Source organism: Perna viridis, chromosome 3 (genome assembly GCF_037379345.1).
Source record: "Perna viridis isolate PV_CMFRI_1.1 ecotype Kerala chromosome 3, ASM3737934v1, whole genome shotgun sequence".
Lineage (NCBI taxonomy): Eukaryota > Metazoa > Mollusca > Bivalvia > Mytilida > Mytilidae > Perna > Perna viridis.
The window spans coordinates 11,636,774-11,658,753 of NC_142447.1; the positions used below are offsets into that span (position 1 = coordinate 11,636,774).

At 33.7% G+C, this 21,980-nt stretch overlaps 1 protein-coding gene across 1 annotated transcript; it reads left to right on the plus strand.

The window, feature by feature from the left end:
• The first annotated feature begins 4,738 nt into the window (after positions 1-4,738).
• On the plus strand, positions 4,739-21,498 carry LOC148621006 (uncharacterized). The gene is made up of 6 exons (XM_088574988.1): positions 4,739-4,829; positions 14,860-15,023; positions 15,630-15,732; positions 16,354-16,505; positions 17,755-18,639; positions 19,734-21,498. Exons 1-6 carry the CDS (start codon positions 4,782-4,784, stop codon positions 19,852-19,854), a joined length of 1,473 nt encoding a protein of 490 aa, XP_088431114.1. The 5' UTR covers positions 4,739-4,781; the 3' UTR covers positions 19,855-21,498.
• The last annotated feature ends 482 nt before the right edge of the window (positions 21,499-21,980 follow it).

A 21,980-nucleotide genomic window follows, 5' to 3' on the forward strand; every position in this document is an offset into this window, starting at 1 on the left:
CTGCAAAACCGTTAGATTTAGCCAAATTCTGACCGAGTAAAAGTGTTCAGCATCACGAGATCTATCTATTCATTTTAATCTGTTAAGCCGTGTTGGAGTCATTGCCCTTTTCGACGTTTTTTTTTTGCTATTTTTAATGTTGTTTCTTTACAAATCTTCTCCTCTGCCACTACTTGACCAATTGGAACCAAAGTTGGTATGAATGTTTCTTGGGATATCGTGCATAGAACTGATATGGAGATTTTTGATCCGTCGAAAAACATGGCCGCCGCTACCAAAAATAGAACAAAGGGGGTCAGACAGTAGTTTTTTTTACATATATCTGCAAAACTGTTAGGTTTAGCTAAATTATTTCTATAGCTGAAATGACCCTTTTTATAAGGCCTTCAAAAGTCTTCAGGGATCAAAGTTGTCAGGTGACACCCTGTAAGAGTTATTGCCATTGGAAGATGAAAAATGACGTTTTTTTTTTACAGTTTTCAGCCTATATCTTGAAAACCATAATAGAAAGAAACTTTCTATCGCTGAAATGATGCTAATGATAGTCCCACCAAAGTCTTCTTGAGTAAAATTGTTGGACAACTCCTTGTTAAATTTATTGCCATTGAAAGACAAACTTTAACCAGGTGAACGATTCAGGCTCCTGGGAGCCTCTTCTTGTTGACGTACCCCAAAAAAGTTAGAGTGGGGCCCCGTGGGGGTCTTGGAGTAGGCCAGAGCGTCAACAGATATAGGGTAGACCAGCTAATATGTGGGACATACTTTGATTTTTCCGGTCAGATACCCCGAAGGCTGGGCTTCGCTACCTCCATCTACTAACAGGCATATTAACAGAATCCTATTAAGGGCGAGATCCGTAAGGATATTCAAGGCGGTAAAACCCCCACAAGAAGTTTAGAACAGGATCATCGGTTATTTGGAGGAACAAGGGCACCACATGCCGGCCTTATGACCATAAGTATCAAATATTACATTTGTCAATAGGTTTTAGGTCATCAAAAGATCCGAGAAATCCAGTTAGAACTTAATTTTTGAATATGATATTAATCATGGTTCATTACACGCGTATTCAGACAATTTTTTTGTAAACAACTGCATAAAAAATAAGTGTTACCAACTTGAAATCGCAATGTCATGTAATGTAACAGTTATCCGAAAACCAGGATGTTGACACGACTACTAGGACTTTGTTATCCTTGTATTTATATATGGCTTAAGTATAGTATAAGTTGTTTTAATTATATATGAAAAAGCAAAGTTTATTCAGCAGTTAGGACACATATAAAAGAAATGTAACATATAGGGTAAACATTTCTGAATTGAATTAGGATGTGGTACAATGTTCATCGATTGCATAATTTTGCAAATGTTATTGGCACAGTTATACCCAAAATAATATCCAGTAGTACCCCCCTCCGAGAACCTCCCTAAATTTCATGTCGAATCTCTTGTGATTCATACTTTTCACTTAAACATTCATGGTTTATATGACCACAGGGACGCCTCTACAATTAAAAATACAACCGTCTAGTTTATAAACACGAAATACTATTCCGGGCTGCATATTTGATAATGGGACAATTCCCTGTGGTTTGACACAACAAACCCTTGCAGAAGAGTTTCTGTATTTCTTTTTTTTTCAATCTTGAACATAAAATAGCTTTAACCATTACTGGCATTTTTTAGCTCTTGGCACAAAAATAAGAAAACTGGTTAAATTTTCGTTTGTGTTTTAATATTTCTCTTTAACATACACACATTGCAACATATTGACATATTGAATTTGTACATCATAGTTTTAAAAGAACACGTGTTTACCTAGAGTGTTCGTTTTTTACTTATAAAACTATATGGTCACTGTTTTAATAGAAATGCTAATATGTTACCTCTTAGCTCAGCTTGCTATAGGTCACCTGAGCTATTGCCATCGCTTGACGTCGGTCGTCGTCGTCTTCAACATTTTTTCATACATTTCTAGAACTACCAGACAGAATTCAATGAAAGTTAGTATGACATCGTGCATTATGTTTAGGTTTCGATTTTTGATCCGTCGAAAAATATGGCCGCCGTTGATAAAAAAAAAAAAATAAAACATGGGGGGGTCAGTCAGCAGTTTTTCGCACTGGGGGAAAATATCTTTCACAAAATTGATCGTCGTCAATGGCGTGTCGTCGTTGATTATTTTTCGTATTCTTGCCATAGCTTTAGTTGAAGTGATCCGAGTGTCATGAAAGTTTGATATAACATTAATTGCTGCTAGAGGAAGCTTGCTATATAAAATGGGGTCTCTGGTCCCTAGCGTTCTGCAATCAAGGGGCGAAATCGGTGTTGATTTCAAATTGATGTAGGTTTACTTTCCATTCAATTTTGACAATTCTTTGTTAAATCGCTAATATTGTCAGCGACTTCTTGTACTCGTAATTTTAGTACTTTATATTAGCATACGATTTGCATAATTATATATTACTACTCCACGTTATGCAGCAGATCCATGCCGTATTTACCGCCATAGCGCCATATAGTTCTAGCTTCATACGAGATAAAAATGTACCTCTTAAATAATAGCATACACGTGTGTTCTACGTGTTTTTCTTGCTTGATTGAGAACAGGATGTTTACGAAATGGTTGGTTAGCATTGAACATTACCCAGTTTCCGATTCAGGAACAGGGACTCGTTACAAGACTATATAGGTCATATATATTAGCAAGGCCCTGATATCTATAAATAATCATTGCCAGTTGTTTAATATGGTTCCTAATCTGGTTCCCTGGTCAATATAATAAAAATAACCGACCCAAAGATCGCTAAAATGTACCTCTTTTAAAAAAAATATCATACACGTGTCTGTGTGTGTATTTTGCTTGAATTGAACGGGAAGTTTACATTAAAAGTTGAAATGATCGGTTAGCATTGAATTTATATAATATCACCCAGTTTCCGATTCCTACACAGTGGCTCGTTACAATTGAATGTCAAGGTCATATACATTATCAGGGCTCCGATATCTACATACAGCCATTGCCAGTTGTTTAATCTGGTTCTTGGCAACCAGTTGTTTTGATTGAAAACATTCGAGTCATCACGCTTACGAAATTGTTATCATATCAAGGGAGCCAAGATTCTAGCGGAACTCACCCTATTCATAGACCTGTAATTTAATTATATGTCTTTGTCCGATTTTACAGCATATCGCATTCGTGTCATTTCAGACGTTGAAAGTAAGCCAAAATCTATGGCAGAGAACATTTGACGATTAAAAACTTTGAAGACTTCAGTCCTTGATTTCAGTTTGTTTCTTATGAAATTCTGTTCTAAGAACATTTGACAGAGTTTAAACAACATTTAGAGTTGTCAGTCTAAGGTGGGGGGCCAAAGTGGAGCTACACCCTAAACATTTTTTTTTATTTCTGGTACAAATCTGAATTTTTTTTATTCCTTATTTAGGCCCCCCTGTCTTTACATGATATTTGAGAAGTATGCTTAGCAAATTTACTCTACTATTTACTATTTTTGAGATAATGAGGTACAGAGTGATCCATGAAAGCACCCTGAAGCAGACCTGTGTACTTAAATTGAATTTCAAAATAATGTGCAATACTGTATCAAAATGAGTTGTCGTGTCCATAATGAACTGTAAGTCCCAATAACAAGTGTGTCAAATACTAATATTATGTCTACATTTGCCTCAAGTGAACAGAGTTAAACTGGCTACGGCTGTATCTTGCTGCGCTCTGCGAATATTTTTATTCGCATATAACCTTTAGGTTAAACCAAATTCTGAAAGGGGTTAATGTGTTCAGTATGATGAGATCTATACGTGTTCAATTTTGTTTTCGCGAAAAGCTTGAGTAATGGCCCTTTAATTTTTTTTAAGCCATTACATTAAACCATTCTCTCAGAAAATACTTGACAGAATTTATATATGTGAAAAAAAAACATGGTGGCTTTAACAAAATATAAAATGTAGCTTATCAAGCCAGGTGAACGATTCAGGCTCGTTCTTCTTACATCGTCTGAATATAGCTGAAATATCGCCGCTCGGACGTTAAACCACAACTATCAATCTAACTAGCATATCTTCTTACACTCAAATTTGAGACCGAATTGATTAAATCTTTCAATAAATTAAAAATAAATTAAAACATGTATAAATTTTCATGCTTGAATTTGTTTTGTTCCTCAATTTAAAAAAAATACGGAATGAAAATAGAGAAGATTTCTGTATATATAGTACTTTTAATTTATTTTTACTTTACATATAGTACCACGTAAGACCATATCTTGTGCAGATTTCGAGAGTTTAGTTTTGGTTGAAACTAATGCATGATTACAAACTGAACGCATGTGACATTTCTGACCAAAACTGTTACTCTTTTCGACTTATATACGTACCTAAACATAGTAAATAAACTAAAACTCCCAAAAACTAGAAACAAAGGAAACCTTACGTTGATTCACATCTTAACCTTTTCAGTATGGGAAACCAAAGTCATTTTGATAATGTTGTTTTAAACAATTTACACTTTTAATTAACATAGATCTGGTATAATATCAAAGGTCAGTGTTGATTCAGAATGTTTCTCAAGCCCCAGAACAATATCACTCGAGATAACCAGATGATGGGGACAAACAAATACCAGCGTTCCTCTGGAGATCACTTTCTGCTTACTCTGGGTTAGTGAATCAAATTTTCTCTAATCTATTCTTTGTTGTATAAATATTTGTGTATTAGATTCGTTGTTTCAACTTCGTTAAACTTGGATCTGGTTATTAAGAAATATGGTTACTAAAATTCTTGTGAGAATTATATTCTTTTGCATAAATCTGGTAAGTACATTTCTTCAGTTTTTTAAGACCATCAGCCGTGAGAAAAATATATAAATGCGATATAAAATCAAATAGCAGTCTTTCTAGGCAGTGGTATTTGTATTTGACATATGAAAAGATAATTTTTCATAATTTTATAAACACCAGTGTCATAAATGTAACCAACGTCAATATGACTTGAGAGCATATAACTTTTTAACTATAAGCAAGATGACAAACATATTGCCATAAACATTTGATACCTATTACAAGCGTAGTTCGCGGTACGAATCGACAAACAGCAAGTTAAAGTACAAACAATTCCACTGAATTAAGAAAAAATCAGATGGTTTTACAATCAATGTGTTCACATTTTCTAACCTAGATTGGTTTCTCGAAACCCGAATTATCCATAAATTATACGGGTCCGACGTCTTTCCAAAGTGTAAGCCTGTCTGATTGTATTCCTGGTAAACACTTCCTCCTTTTTTCAATCTGATACCAATCTAAATTGAGTTTTTGAAGAGTAAATATACAAACTCATTGATCTCCTTCTTATCACAAATATAACACTTTTAATTGAAACTCGATTATGTTTGTTTTGTTTTAAATCTTCAAGGAAACAAACCGACAAAACACGTCCATTCAGTAAGGTACAAAAGCACGCCGGACTAATTATGGAACTTAGTATGCCGTCAGATTGTCTAGAGGACACCACAACAACCCGTACAACAATATTTCATTCACTTTCTTTTCTTGCATTTTACGATATATTTTGGCTCAGTTGTATACAAATAGAGCGTGTAGGGATAGTCTCAAATTCTCATATGTTTTTTTTCTTCATGATTGTTTTACTTATACTTTTATTTTTGTTCTTACATCCATTGACATCCGAAAGAAACAAGAAGCATTTGGTTTTTGTCTGTATGACACTAGGGTAAATATATGTGGTTGAGTTTTGTACCGTGCTGAACTTTTCACAAAAATAAACTTTTCGAACAAGGTGATGTAGCTATTTAAGATTAAAGTAATCATTTCATAAGTTCTTCTGCCACCGTCGCTACCTTGGTATGTCCATTTTCACCATATGACATATTTATCCCTATTGTTATACTGCTGCTGCATGTCGCCGGTAGTTACATGAGCAATACGAAATGCATATATAAAAAAAAACAGAGAACGCTAACCCAACCGTTCTATAGCAGGTATCTCTTACTTCGCCTGGAAAAACTAGCTCTTCGAAAGTCTTGATGCTTCGAAGTTGTGCGATGACTTTTTATTGGAACTATTGTGGCAGAAGTCAAATTTGACCATTTTTGTTGTTTGGGGAACCCTGGAAGTTGTAATAATTATTGGCAAATCAAATTTTGAATTATTGAATTTATTTGTTGTGTGAAGTCATATCAGATAGTCACTTTAAATTGATAAATTTATCCTACTTGGCTTAAAACATTGAAGCGTCAGCAGCGAGATGATTCAAATACGTCAAAATCAGGGAAAAAAAACACGACCTCAATGTGAAAACATTAAACAAAGACGATCTTCATACAAAATGTAGCGAACCGAATAAAAAATACTGACGGTAAGGGAAACAAGACTTCACACACAACAACTAAAACACTAGCTATATGTACTCCAAAAAAAAAAAAACAACAAAAAAACAAAAAATAAAGAACGGGAGTGACATCAGGTGCTTCGGAAATGTAAGCATGTTCTGCTCCCCAGCGGCTCCCGCCATGTTACAATTTAGTGTAATCTAGTTAATTCTTTAAATAATGATCTAGCAACAATAATGCAGTTCCGCGGCTCGTGTCAAAGGGCGAAATAGTCCATTTTTAACTAAGCTTGTAAATATTGCACAAATATTCGAAATTGAGAAATTAGATTAAGGTAACAAAAAATCACCATAAAACATACGCCTTCTTTAAATTTTAATTTGATTTCCTCTTACTAGTAGTTAACTATTTAACTTTATGTATAAATTGTCAAATTTTCGCAATATTTAAACCTAGAATGGACAGGTAAACTTTTTGAGCTTCAGGAGCCCGTCGTTAGAGTTCTTACGCTGTTTTATTTTTCCTGTGTATTTTCAGTCGGTTACTACTGGTAGATTGTTGATTTTGTCTCGGCTTTCTTTGTTGCGTCTTTTGCGTGTACATACACAGAAATGTTCCGGCTACCATTCTTCATTTATATTACACCTGTTTACCATTACATATATTACATAAATGCTTAACTACATTTAAACAATATATCCACCAAATTTCAACTTTTAATTTTAAATTTTACAAAATTTGACGAGGGTAACTTGGTGTGCGAAACAGTGCGCCTTAATGTAACTGTATGTGCACCCTTATGCTTTCTTGAGAAAAAACAAAGAATGATGACACTTTACGGGACACTTTCTTAGGTCACTAACAACCAAACTTTGTTACTAGTTAGTTACATTTAATTGGTGAATAATTGAAAAAAAATACAAAGCTACAGAAATGTTTGAACACGACTCGTGGCATCCGCTCAATAATTTCGGTGTATTTAGCACAGAGATTAGAATTTTCAAATTAAATCTGAATCAAAATGCCAGAACTGTTTATCAACAGAACAATACGCCCAATATGAAATGCTTTGTAAGTATGTCGCCCGATTAAGTACTATTTATTTTTGGATAAAGAACTTTTTCAGTTACTCAAAACTTCATAAATATAAAGATTAATGTCGGTTAAGATACGTAAATAAAGTCGACTGTCTTACAAGGAATGTTAGTTGATAGTTTGACGTTTTCGGAAGTACGGCGAATTTCCGAGTAAATTTGCGTCTATATGCCAAAAAAACCTTTTAACTTTTAAGTTATCTTGCTATTTAAAGGAATATTTTAAAAGTGAAGTTACCCTTTCTCCAAGAAAAATAGAGATTAAAAATCAAATGTCCGGGATGAGAGAAACACTGCTAAAATCATTTTATTTGATAGAAAAACATGACCATTTTATCTGCCAAATTCATTGATCTTAAAGTTATAAGGTGGCTAATTGCCATTGATTACTTGATATCCATTTAAAGATCAAAGGGAAGTCACTAGTGTCATTCTTTTCAGAAACAGAAACAGAAACTTTATTCAAGAAAACACTCAGGCGCTTGATAAGCGCTACAGGAGCGAAAATGAAATAATGAATTCACACAAATTTACAATACAATAAAGTACATGATTGATTAGTATGATATATATCAGATTAGAAGTCCTATAGTATTTTAGTCAAGGAAGCGAAATGAGTACAACACGCCGATCACAAAAAATAAAAAAAGTAAAAAAAAAAAATTAAACTACTTTTTAATTTATCAATTACTTATCCATCAGTCATGTGACCTAGAGGGGTATGATGGGCGGTACCACACCTTTTATGGATGAATTAATTAATGAGCTTTATTACCGTACGTTATACAGGTACATGTGTACGTACCACAGAAAGAAGTGTATAACAGTGAAATTAACGGAATTCATGAAATTTAATATTATGATGTGCATTGTATATATATATATATATGGGTTTACATAAAAAAGGATAATATTCTCGAAAATTTATTTGTGTAACATTTTGTCAGTGTTTTGGAACAAACAGTGTATTCATGAAAATTACCTGGATGTGGACAATATCTTTTCAACCTTTCGCAAAAAGATAGAAAGGTGAGTCAAAACTTTAATGTTACAATACTTCAACATACCGTAGAACTTATGTGGGGTAGGATTCGTTCTGTAATAGGGGGGTATATACTCATTTCGTATTTCAGTGACTGAGTTGTTTGGGCAATGAGCAATGTAATGGAGTTCATTTCCAATATCAGAGCCACAGAGTGTACATATTCGTTCATTTTCTGGAATTCTATTCCATCTCCCTGTCTCAATAGGGATTTTTAAATTACAAGTTCTTGCCTTACATATATATAATTTACTTGCTTCTTTAAGACGTATAAGGTATGGCTCAAAACAAAATTCAGTCTTGAAATTGGAATAATATTTCCCTCTCGAGGAATTATCAGTATCAGAGAACCACTTCTGAATAAACTGGTCTTGAAGACGCTGTTTTACAATATCTTTTAAAGCATTCAATGTATAAAAGTTTACATTATCCCATATCTCACTCATGCCAATATTGTCAAAAATAGATTTTACAAAGCTAATCCATTTCAAAGAACGATTACCGTTTGCGTATAAACTATATAATAGGTCACATAATTTTCCAGAAAGCTTATTTTTATTGATCATAAGCTTATACCAAAAACAAACCATACGCACCTTGATATTAGTTTCTAGAGGGTATCTTCCAAGTTCTCCATATATCATAATATTTGGCGTTGAAGACCCACGCCAAGTATCTTTTTGCAAAATTGCAAATGGATTTTCTCAATGCTTGAAAGATTTTCGAAGCCCCATACTTCCGAAGAATAAGTAAGAATAGGGGTAACTAGAGCATCAAATAATCTAAGTTGAAGGACTATTGGAATGTGCAAGTTGCGTATTTTATGGTATAAAGCATACATCGCCTTTTAAGCTTGATTAATAATTTTATCCCGGGCTTTACAAAAACGACCATTAAAATTGAATAATAGCCCAAGATAAGTGTACGAATCACACTTTTCTACATTATCATTAAATAAGGTAAAATGAAAATTACATTGACATCTTCTATTACAAAAAATTACAATTTTAGTTTTATTAGTATTAACCTCAAGTTTCCAGGAAGTACAATAGGATTCAAACACTCGAAGTGAGTTTTGTAATTCTTCTTCCGTATCAGCAAAAATAACTGTATCGTCTGCATAAAGTAAAATGAAAAGTTTCAAATATTCACCAAGTCTATCAAAAAATACAGAATCTAGGAATTGTAAATTGGAACAAGAATTTTCATCTAGATAACTTTCTAAGTCGTTGAGATAAACGGAAAAAAGAAAGGGAGATAATTTCTCCCCTTGCCATACACCAATTTCACATGTAAAATAATCAGTTTTTGATTCTCCATAGTGAACACATGACTTAATATCTGAGTACATATTATATATCAATCTGAACATCTTCCCATCTATACCCGATTTTAATAGTTTTTGATATAACCCTACCCTCCAAACTGTATCAAAAGCCTTCTTGAAATCTATGAAGGCACAAAAAAGTTTTCTGCCAGAAGAAAGATACAAAGATATAAGAGAGTGTAAAACAAAAGTGTTGTCTTGAACAGAGAATCCCTTTCGAAATCCACCTTGTGCTTGAGATATAAGTTCTAACTCATCAGCAAATGTATTAAGTCTAGTGTTCATAATAGAGGTAAAAACTTTACCAAGGTTTGACGTTAAACAAATTGCTCTATAATTATCTAGGTCATTCTTATCACCCTTGTTTTTATAGACAGGTTTAATAATTCCTGTGAGCCAGGCATCAGGAATTGTGCCACTATCAAATACATAGTTAAAAAGCTTATTGTAAGTCGGTAACATCAAATTTAACGTACTCTTAATGTATTCATTAACAATGCCATCTTCAGCAGCTGCTTTAGAATTTTTCAAACTTTTTACAGCAGAAAAAATCTCGTCATTAGTTATATCAAAATCTAACATATTTACAATACTTGGATCGATCATTTGATCAATGTCAAACTCATCATCATCATTTGGATTTTCATTTAACGATTTAAAATAATTGTACAAAGTATCAACTGAAATATTAGCCTCGTCTGATGTTTTGTTATGCTTTAATTTATTCAATATTTTCCACAGACCTTTAGGATTTGTTTTGGAGGTTTTTCTAAGTTCAGCCTCCATTTTATGTTTGTAGTTATTGTATGCTTTATTCATGTTTTGCTTGTATTCCTTGCTCGCTTTTTTAAGCTCATTTCTGTTGTGTAGGTTTTTGATGAAGCTGTAGCGATTGCGAGCCTTGTGAAATTTTTGACGTGATTCATGACATTCTCCATTGAAACAAACCTGAAATGTTTTGTGTGGTGCATATTTTTTGTGGTTGTGTTTCTTGCTAAATGCATGAGTCGCTGCCTTTTTGAACAGGCCACCAATGGAGTTAACAATATCATTGACTATGTTTTTTCCATCTTGACCAGCGTCATTCAGGTCATTTAATTTTTTATTGATTTCGTTGATTGTCTCAATGTCATCTTCCACTACTTCAACAAACCGGTTTTCTTTGTTTGTGTTCCACCTAGGAATTCGTGTAGCTTGTTCGTGGTGTGTATCGTTGGAATGTGTAGTAAAATTATTCATTGTTGCGTGGAAAGTAAATTGTAAAGCATTGTGTACATCAGAGAAAAGGGGGTTGAACTCTAATACATTAAACATTTTTACAATTGGAATAGCACTTGAGGACAATAAAATATAATCAATTAAAGACACATTTTTACATGTTTTTTGACCAATCATATAGTCATTACCTATTAATCTACCATTACCAATATAGAGGTTGTTTCTCTTACAAAAATCAATTAGCTTGTAACCATAATTATTAGCAGGTGAAATATCTTCTGAGAATCTCGAAAGAGGAAAATATAATTTTTTTCAATTCTTCAAAATCATAGATATATGATCTAAAATCATCATCATCTCCTATGACATCCAAAATATCAAAGAGAGAATCATCAGGAATTACTACTTCATTCAAATGTCTAGTTTTTGCATTAAAATCACCAACCGTACAAACACAGCAACTATTTTTGCTTAAGATGTCAAGCATCTCATCCTCAATTTCATTAAATGCTTCACTAGATGCATATTTGGAATTTTCCGGTGGTAAATATATACAACCAAGAAGAAGATCTTTCTCTAACTTCATAATATCAGATGAAAAAATTACCCATTGAACAAAATTAGAACTAGTCTTAATGAATTTCAAAAAATGTTTGAGATATTCTCGATAAATCACCACAATTCCACCTGATTTTCTTTTACAATTTGTTCTTATTTTTGAATTACATAAATAGCCATTTGGCAAATTTAATACATCAAGTTCGTCTGTTTTTGACTCTACAAAAATGTTTACATCATGAGACTTAACTAGTTCGATAAACTCTGGACAATTGAGTTTCGACTTCAGTCCACATACGTTCAGGAACAAAATGTTAATATCATTCTTTTCTTCAGAGGGGGGAACAGCTCGTCTCCTGTGAGCGCCATCCTATCTGCCATTTTGAGGACGCAGAAGTTAGCGTTATAATAAATGCTTTAGCTTTTACATTGAATAGTCATATTGTTCTCGTTTCATGACAACTTTTTTCTCTGTAATTTTCATTTATTTCCTTGATTCCATATTCAGGATTAACTGCTGCTTACAACTGATATTTATAAATAATGTTCAAATACTCTTTCTTTTATCCATAGTAGCAGTGATAACATTCGAACACGAAGGAAAAACAATGTCACTTTTATTGATAAATTATTGTCAATCAAAGAAAATTTTCGCCTTCCACAACATACTTATCACCGTGTAAGATTCATGAATAACAAACATTTTATGAAGCCATAGAGTACAGACGATTCTTCAAAAATTCAAACTCAGAATCAGGCACGGACTGATTTCCAGGAGGGAAAGAAATGTGATTTTCATGCGGGCCTGAATTTTTATCCAGATTATTATTTTTTCCATTTAATTGTAACAAGAAAACAGAAAATATTTTTTAAGGGAAAATAAATATCTGGACCAAATGATGCTTTTTAAGGATTCATATGCATGGAGTAGACTACCTTTCGATAGCATTTTTTCTCAGTGTAAATGCTAAAGTTGTGTCCTTTCAATCTTGGTCGCTGTCCATTTAAGTAGCAGTTTTTGTATTTAAAAAATGAGACATGAGGTGATTCATGCATGTCAAAAACCCACCAATTTTACATTTATTTCTTATTCCGAACTAGTTGCAGACCACAAAACCAGTCTTCATTTGTCGTTTGAAAGTTGCGCTTTTCAGATAAAAAAATATAGATTGTGTATGAAAATTTTTACTTTTCAAGAGTTATCGTTCTTTATTTTTTTGATTTGGTTGATTTTAGTGGGAGGTTATTGTGTGGTATTCTAAAAAATATACAGACCTAAATACAGAAAGGACTACTATCACATGAAAATATAACATATGAAGACAAAAACATTACTTCTTCTGTGGGTTTTCCTACACAATGATTCCCCTCTACCACAGGAAGTGAATTTGATGTGAACTGGTGCTTAAAACGTGTGTTATTGGGTAGTTTCATGGACTTTCACATCAGGGCGGATTCAGGCGGGGGCGTGGCGGGTGTGCGCGCCACTAAATTTTGCAAACCATGGGTTGTCAGGGGGTAGATTTAGGTGGTTTTAGGTTGAAACTTTAATTTCTCGCTAATTTTATCACAAAAGATATCTACATTGCATCCACTCAGAAAAATATTTCAAAAATTTAACCTCAAAAAAAATTTCGCCTCGCTCCGCTCGGCCGGAAGATTTAACTATGCGGTCCCCCCCCCCCGATCTAAAATCCTGAATCTGCCCCTGCACATAGAATTAGATTTCAAAACTTTTTGAAATAAAATATTTGTGTGATTACAACTCGGTCCTAGGTACATACCTTTTATAGTGATATTTAATTTAACATTTGTATATCATAAAAAATGTTCCGAAAGGAATTCGAGCTCTTTCAACCTTGTATCACCATTATGCACTCAGTAAAATTTTGTTTAGAAAAAAGAAACACATAAATAACAAAATAGTGGGGCATGGACCAAATGCACGGATAGGATGAGCGTTGTCTGCATGTCGGAAAAAATAATGCAAAATAGTTGAGGAACCTGATGGGTTATTTTCGTTCTTCGTGATCGGCGCATTTTCGCTATCGTGATCCGTTTTTCTACAGATTTCTTTTTCGTAATTCGTGATGAAAGCATTATTCGTGAATAGTTTTCATTGGAGTTTTATTTGTTTGTTTGTTTGTTGGGGTTTAACGTCCGAGCAGCAATATTTCAGCTATATTCAGACGATGAACATGAAATGGATGATAAAATGAACATGAAATGAAAAAAAAAAGGATGGGACACAAGGAAAATAGGGTCGACCAATTTTGATTGCCACTGGAAAAAGGGGGGGATGGGTAAGGTCGGGCAATACAGCCTCCTGTGCCGGAGCGCAAAGGTTCCTACTCCTATCGAATACCACAGCAGGGTTCTTTAACGTGCGAGGAACGTAGCATCTTTCCCAACACGGTGCACCACTATGGTTTGCGGTCAGGTTTTCCGTATTATAGCCTGACAACCCCAGCATGTAACACGCCAGGGGTACCCCATTCCACCACCTGGGGCACACATCCCAGTTGCTCTGTAGGCAGAGCGCCTAGCCCCCGGCTAGGTTTCTGAGCACTATTTAGTCGCCTTATACGACAAGCTTAGCGCTGCTGCAGGCCTATTCTTTTGACACCCGGACCTGCACGGGGATTGGAGTTTTATGTTCGTTCTTCGTGATTGAGACATATATTTCGTTCTCGTGTTTTTTTTCATTACGGAAATAAAGAGTTCCATTGAGTTGTCTTTCTTGGCTTAAAAAGTTGAAGTGGCGCAATTTAATTTAGAACCTGGGAGAATTCAACACGTAAACAAGTAATGAGCCAGTAATGTATTTGATTGTAGCTTAATTGAACCAATCTACAACACAAACAACCAGGTTCTGAATCTCTATTATCGAGATTGATTGGGGATACTCTTTTTATATTTTCGTGATCCGTGATCATGGAAATTTATTTTCTGTGAATCGTGAAGAGACCCCCCACCATCAGGCCCCTCATAGTTATCATTGCATTTTCGATTTTAAAGCAAACGTCCTGGAAATCAGCTTCTATAATGTACAATGCCCACAAACCATTTTCAAGCAGCATCGGAATTGTAGTCGAGTCTTTACAGTACTCTCGCGATCGCAGTTTATAGAAATCACAAGAAAGAATTTCAGAATGATTTGGTTGCGCTTTGGAATAATTGTTTGTATGGAAAGTGTTCTTTACCAAATACGATATAAACATAAACAAACACAAAATGTTATGCCTCTCTCTTTAAGGTTAACATAGTGAATTCAGATGGTCAACTGTTGGTAGGAATTCTTGGTTATTCCAATCCATCAAACACGGATTATAACGGAAAGTGTTGTAGTGGTGGAAACTCAACAGATCCATGTGGTGAATGTGACCTGTCATTCAGAGTTTCTGTTCCTAGTTTTAACAGGTACTGTTAACATTATGTCAATTCTTACCCATATCATTTTTCCTGAAACAAGAATTCAGAAAAAAGTGGATGTAATAAAAGACATATTGTATACTAATTAAAGGGTTGCACAACTTTCTAAAATTAAAGTAAATGACTCTTGGTTAAAGAGTAATCAAGGGAGCCAAGGTTATAGGGTAATCAAAAGAATGCGATCCAGGGACAAAGGCCAGACATGGAAACAGACATACACAACAAATAACATGCAGTAACTAAAATCATACATACAAAGTAACAAAAGCAAATGAGCAACTCGGACTAAAAACTGGGAGCATGGACCAGGTGCACCGGTAGGGTAAGCGTCCTCTGCTTTTCTAGAAACACCCGCCGAGTTGCTCATAAAACTTCTGTAGTGATGACTTCAATCTTGTAGCAACATAACCTTCCGGAAGCCTATTTGTTAGAAGTCTAGCGCGACACAAAGAGTCTGCGTAGTTTCGGCAGGCTCTGGCATAACGTACGAGTTGTGATGTGAACACTCCATACGCAGGTGCTGAAAGCTTCGAAATGCAGAATGTTAATTTATTTTCGTCGATCACACAAAACTCAATAGATTTTTTTTTGCAGTACCGAACAGTATTTTCCAAACATAGGGACCACGATAAGCAGTGAAAACTTCTCCATTAAAAAGGATGCAGGACCAATGAACTTCAAATTCCAGAAATGGACGGTAATATTCGTTTACATTGTTTAAAACAGTCGTAGAATGTTTCGACTGGGTGTAATAGGTTTTGAATATGCTACGTCCAATAACATACTATAATGTACAGAGAGAAACAATGAATGGGTATCTCTATGTAAGGATGGCGCCTGTAAGGTCAGTTACCAAATAAATGAAATAATGTTTCTTAAATAGGAGTCTTTTTTGTTCTTGTTCTTGAAAGTTAGAAAGATATAAGAAACCGGTTTTGAAAATAACAAATTTTATATTAATAAAGAAATGATTGAATGTTTGAAGATGAAAAAGTCAAGATTTGAAGATTAACTTTCTGGTTGCATTTGTTTTTTTTTTAAGCATAACGTTCGAATATGAAAATATTAAAAAGAAATGTGGCTAGCGATCAATAGAAATCATATTTGCTATATCACTTCAATAAATTGAAAAAATTGGTCAGGAATAGAATTAAAAAAAAAAAAACAGTTAACTGCATCATCCTCCTTCCGCTCTTTAAACCAACACGTGAGAACATTTCCGTGGATCTAAAAGTTGATAGATTCAATGTTTCATTTATATCTTGCTATTTTTTTTATGTTGAACACTTTATTTATTATTGTATCAATTTGTTGACAGGGAAAGGTTGATATAGTTATCAATGTTTTCAATGTGGACACAAACAATAGTACTTTAGTAGACAACTTTACCCTGAGTTTTCAAAGTGATAAACCTGATTGGCTATACACTTCTAAAAATGTAACTGGAACGAAACAGAGATCATCTTCATTGTAAGTAAAACTCCGATTTAATGTCTATATAACACTTAAACAAGTTAGAATTGACAGTTGAAACAAAAACATATGTCAAAAACAGATGTCAAATATTTCAGAATATTTTAAAGTACATATCCATATAAAATTCAGACACTTCCTATGATAAATTATGTAAAGACGAATGGATATGGAAAAACGAAACAAACGCACCAGACAAAATTGTAAATACTCTCAAAAAGTTTTCAAACACACCTTTAAGTAACCATGAAAGGATCAGACAACAAAAGAAATGAAATCCATTGTAACAGAACGATGACATGGCCAACATCTGACTGTGGTAAAGGTGATTATTAATGGTGTAGAGAAAAAAAACACCAAACAAACAGTGCTTTTTCTATATGCTATATTTTTACAAAACGATGTAGTCTTTTCTGTCTGCAGATCTGTATTTTTTAGAACTTTCACTTGTGGTATCTGACTGACCTTGACTTGGTGTGTTTTTGACATGCATGAATCACCTCCTATTTGATTTTTACAAAGACTGCTATTTAAAGCAGTGTTTTATAAGCCAATTTGATACTTGAATAATTGAAAGAAAAAATACTACTTGAAATTCTGTACCATCATTTACATGTTAGACACCATGAATCATGAGAATACCACAAAACTTTATATTTTTTAAAATGTAAGATTTTTAATTAGTTAACTTGTTGTTTTGAACGAAGTCAGGGGCGGATCCAGACCCTTTAAAGGGAGGGGTGCCAGGCGGGGCTCCTCAGAAATAGCGGGGTTGCTAGTACATTACTTGCCATTGTCAATTTTACACATGAAAAACATTTTCTCAATAAAAAGGAGGATGCCAATTCCCTGCACCACCCTGGACCCACCACTGAGTACTGCGATAAGAGCTTTCCTATTAGTAAATATTCAGGAATAGTTTTTAAAATCACTTAAAATATTGTTTTAACCAAAAACAAAATTTCGCTATTCTCACAGTAATACTAAAATGCAGAGGTAGAAAAAAAATGAATTTGCTTGTAAAGCAACAAAATGGTTAGACAAACAACAAAACATAATCAATCAGAAAAAAAAATTGCGACAAATGAAAGACCCAAAGAATTATGAATGAAGTAAAACTTATAGTATAATCATAACTGTTCAATAATCGTAGTACATACGAAATGACAAATGTTGTGTGGTATATAAAATTGTGCTTTATGTAAGCCGAAAGAGAAGTTCATAATAATATGAAATACATTTTTAGTTTAAAGGTAATTTTGCGGTACGAGTGTGGAAAAAGACCAATAAACGATAGTGTTTGTTATGATAGAACATGTTTGCTTCATTTAAAGAATAAAAATCTGTGTATAAAAGATCCCGATCCAAATAACAAGAACTCTACTTCGGGTATTGTGCTCAAACCAACTACACTGTCTACAGGATGTACCAAGATAGGAATTGGCGACTTCAAACAATTTCAGAACTGTACCACAGTAACCGCTCAAACAACAACGACAACGACTGAACTACTATCTATAACTACGGAAAATACTGGAGAATCAACGGAAACAGTAAGCGAAGAATTGACAAATTCGATAACCACTCCAATGGAAATCACAACAGAAAACAGCCAAACAACACAAATATTGCATACCACAAATGAAATCACGACAGAAAACGACGCTACAACGGAGCATGAAAATAACTTGAGCACTGAACGTTTAACAACTGAAATAAATTTAGTAGAAATTAGCACAGATCAATACTTAACGACGCAAATTGACAATAAAAGATCTACTGAAAAAGTTCAACCGACAACAGAAAAATCAACGAAAGGTCATGTTACAACCGAAAGGAATAAGCAGACAACCGTGAAACAGATGAAGGTTACTACGCCATCTGTGACGCCTGAAAAATTGACACAGTCAACTGCATCATATGTAGCGAGTACGGATAAAAGTGATAGACGAAACAGTGTGACAAATCCACCAAGTCAACCATCTACATCACCAAATGACATAAACACTACAGTGGGAGATAAGAGTGATGATGGAGCGATGCAGTATTGGCCTGGTATTGTTGGTGGTGTTTTAGGAGCATGTTTAGTCGCTGCAGTTGTATCATATATATTTTATACAAGGAAAAGAAGGTTAGTAGTTTTATTATCATATATACCTTCCATTTAATTGCAAAAATGAAAAACGTTACATCAAAGTGAAGCAACTCTTACACAGAATTTCACGTTTGTGTTTTAAGAAAAGTACACAAACAGTTCAATAATTCTACCTAAGAAAATAACTTCTAGAGACCGGTATTCACATGTAGTATTTTAATAATTGTTTTAAAATCTCGAGGCCATATTCTGAGAAAATATCAATGATTAAAATTTGAGATTGTAGAAATAATACAGTTGTCTGTTCACTGTTTCTCTAATTCTTCATATTAAAACATTTCCGTACCGATTGAGGCGTTATCTATAGCCAAGAGATTTCAAATGGAACCAAAAAAGGAGAAAAATAGTAAAATTAATGTAAATGACAGCTTCCGTTTTCTCTACTTTTCATAAAAAAAAAACAATTTTCTAAACATAAATTGCACTTGCAATTAAAATAACAGATTCATTATCCTGTGTCTGCAATCAAAATCAAACAACAAGCAGCGTTTAACAAAATTTCATAATGAAAAGAAATATCTATCCATAACGGGTTAAAAATTGAAATAATAATTATGGAAAAGAGTCTTTACAATATGGAGATTACACTTCCCTAGAAACTCGTATATTTCAAATTTTTTCTACGGTATATCGTCACCCTTACCTGTTCGACTGGTAACGAGTGCCAGTTTCCATTATGACATGACAACATCTGAGTTTATCTCAGAGTTGTTACGTCACCCTGCTGTTCGACTGCTAATGAATGCCTGTTTCCATTATGACATGACAACATCCGAGTTTATCTCAGAGTTATTACGTCACCCTGCTGTTCGTCTGCTAATGAATGCCAGTTTCCATTATGACATGACAACATCTGAGTTTAGCTCAGAGTTGTAACGTCACCCTGCTGTTCGACTGCTAATGAGTGCCAGTTTCCATTATGACATGACAACATATCTGAGTTTATCTGAGAGTTGTAACGTTACCCTGCTCTTCTGATGTCTTTGTATTTTCCCGGTTGTGTTTTATTTCGTGATTTCTGCCTTTTCTTCTCACTAAAATTACGTATAACATTTACATTCTTCTTTCAGGTCGAGGAAAAGAAATAATGATATCTACAATGTCAATCCAAAACGATGGGTATTTGATCCCCCAACTGAGAATGGAACATCTGGAAAGTCAGAAATTGCCTTGGAAACAGAACAGTTATGAAGTTGATGTTAGAGTAAACCAATTTTTAAACGAATGGCTGTGATATATAGATTTATTTGTACTACAGTTTCAGTAGATCTGGTATTCGTAAATTCGGGCAGGATCCGAATGTATCATTTTTAAATAGCACTTTTACTTACTAGTAAATTACCGACTACCGTGAGAGTTTATGCAAAATACGTGTACGTGTTTTTTTGACGTGTTATTTCAAAATTTGCTTACAGTTAGTAATTATATAAGTAATTAAGTCACAGTTTAACCAGACGGGAACGTTCAGCAAATACTTAAGTAGCCATCCAGATTAGAATCATGCAAATGTGATTCATGGTAGGAAAGCTTACATATTTTAATTTTTGATATTTTGTTTAAAATGTTGTAGTAAACAGAAATTTACATGGGGATTTTTATATAATCCTTGTTGTTAGGAGATAAACATTATAAAGAATGTACTGTAAATTTTCAAATAAAGGAAGATAACTCTGTAAAATTAAAACTAAAATACAATAAAAACTGTTGGGTTTTCAACGTAGATTTTCTCCTAAGAGCAGACATATTGGAATGAATAATTATACACTTCATATTATGGACCTATGTAACCACTTAATAACAAAAATAAAACAATGTGTATTCTTTTTTGTGGTGTATAACATATTACAGAATTTGCATGATTCTTACAAAGACTACTACTTAAATCTTATCGAACATATTTAGTAGTGTTCTATAGACTTTTCGTTTTAAGTGTACATAGACATGTATGTTGTTAATGTAGCATATTTCTTCTTATGCTTTGTATATATTGCTTGAGTTTACAGAAGTCTTCCTATTCTACAATAGTTTACGTGACGGTAACGATGTGTAAGACATATTTAACATACTTGTATTTTACTTAAAAGGAAATTTATTTCTCGACTTTCTAACTCATGTCGTTCAAACATCGATCCATTTTCATTAAGATATTTATCAGATTCTGCTATTTTCCCGGTTTTATATTTTGGTTTAACGGCATTATATTTCGGTCAAGGAAAATGTACGTTTGGACCAAAACTCTCATGAGAATATTTTTGTAACTTTGTACATCTACAAGATATTAAGAGGGGGAGAAAAAGCATCTTATGTGATTCATTTTTTCTCCTTTAATGATGTTTAAGCTTAGCAAATAGTGAACTATTAATTTAGAAAATGAAGTTATGAAGGACTAGATAATAATACACATTAGTTTTTTTACTATAAATGTAGCTTATTAGAAGTCAGTGACCAAAGTTAAAGTTTACTAACTTTGGTTCAAAGGTATACACTTTAACGGTTATGTTTTTGGTCCAAATGTCGATTTTCTTATTGTTGATGTTAAAGTTTTGATTGTTCCAATTACATTTGATATATTTAAAATCACAAAAGGAATGTTATGATGTCAACACCTCACATTTTTTTTCAATATTGAATTGTACTTTTGATTTTACAGAAATAGTCAATTCATTGTATATTCAGTTATGTCACGATGTAATAAATTGTAAATTTGTGTATTGCCTTGTATGAGATTTATTATACCAGCAAAAACAAACACACGAAAAAAAAAATAAATAAAATAAAAATACAGCATGAAAGTGTAAAACAAACCAAAAAACATAGAATAAACAAAACATTAGGAATAACCTAGATAAACTATTACCAGTGATATAGACTATCTGCTTTTACTGCTCGGAAAAGTGTAAACAGAGACAAAGATTAAGTATGTTGGTACGTTCTTTGGCTTTCAAATTTAACTTAAATTTGGTCTTACGAACTACCCGCGGTGGTAAAAAAATGCAGAAAACAATATATGACTATATTACTTTCATTATACGAATAGTGGATTTTACTTAACACGCACAAGCTTTAGAAAATAATCATTACATATATGTAGCAGGCCTACCTGCTTTATTGCAGGTAGTGATATTTACCGAGCGGTCGAGGGTTCGATCCTCGGTGGCGGAGTATAGTTTTGTGAGTCAAATTATGCTCTCCCGTTACATTTTGTGCCCAACGAAAAAACCATGGTGTTTGGATAGCTAATGAGCTAGTGTTAGAGTCGTGGTACGAAGACTGTTAAGGTGAGGGAAATGTGACAGAACGGCCTACCTGAGTTGTAG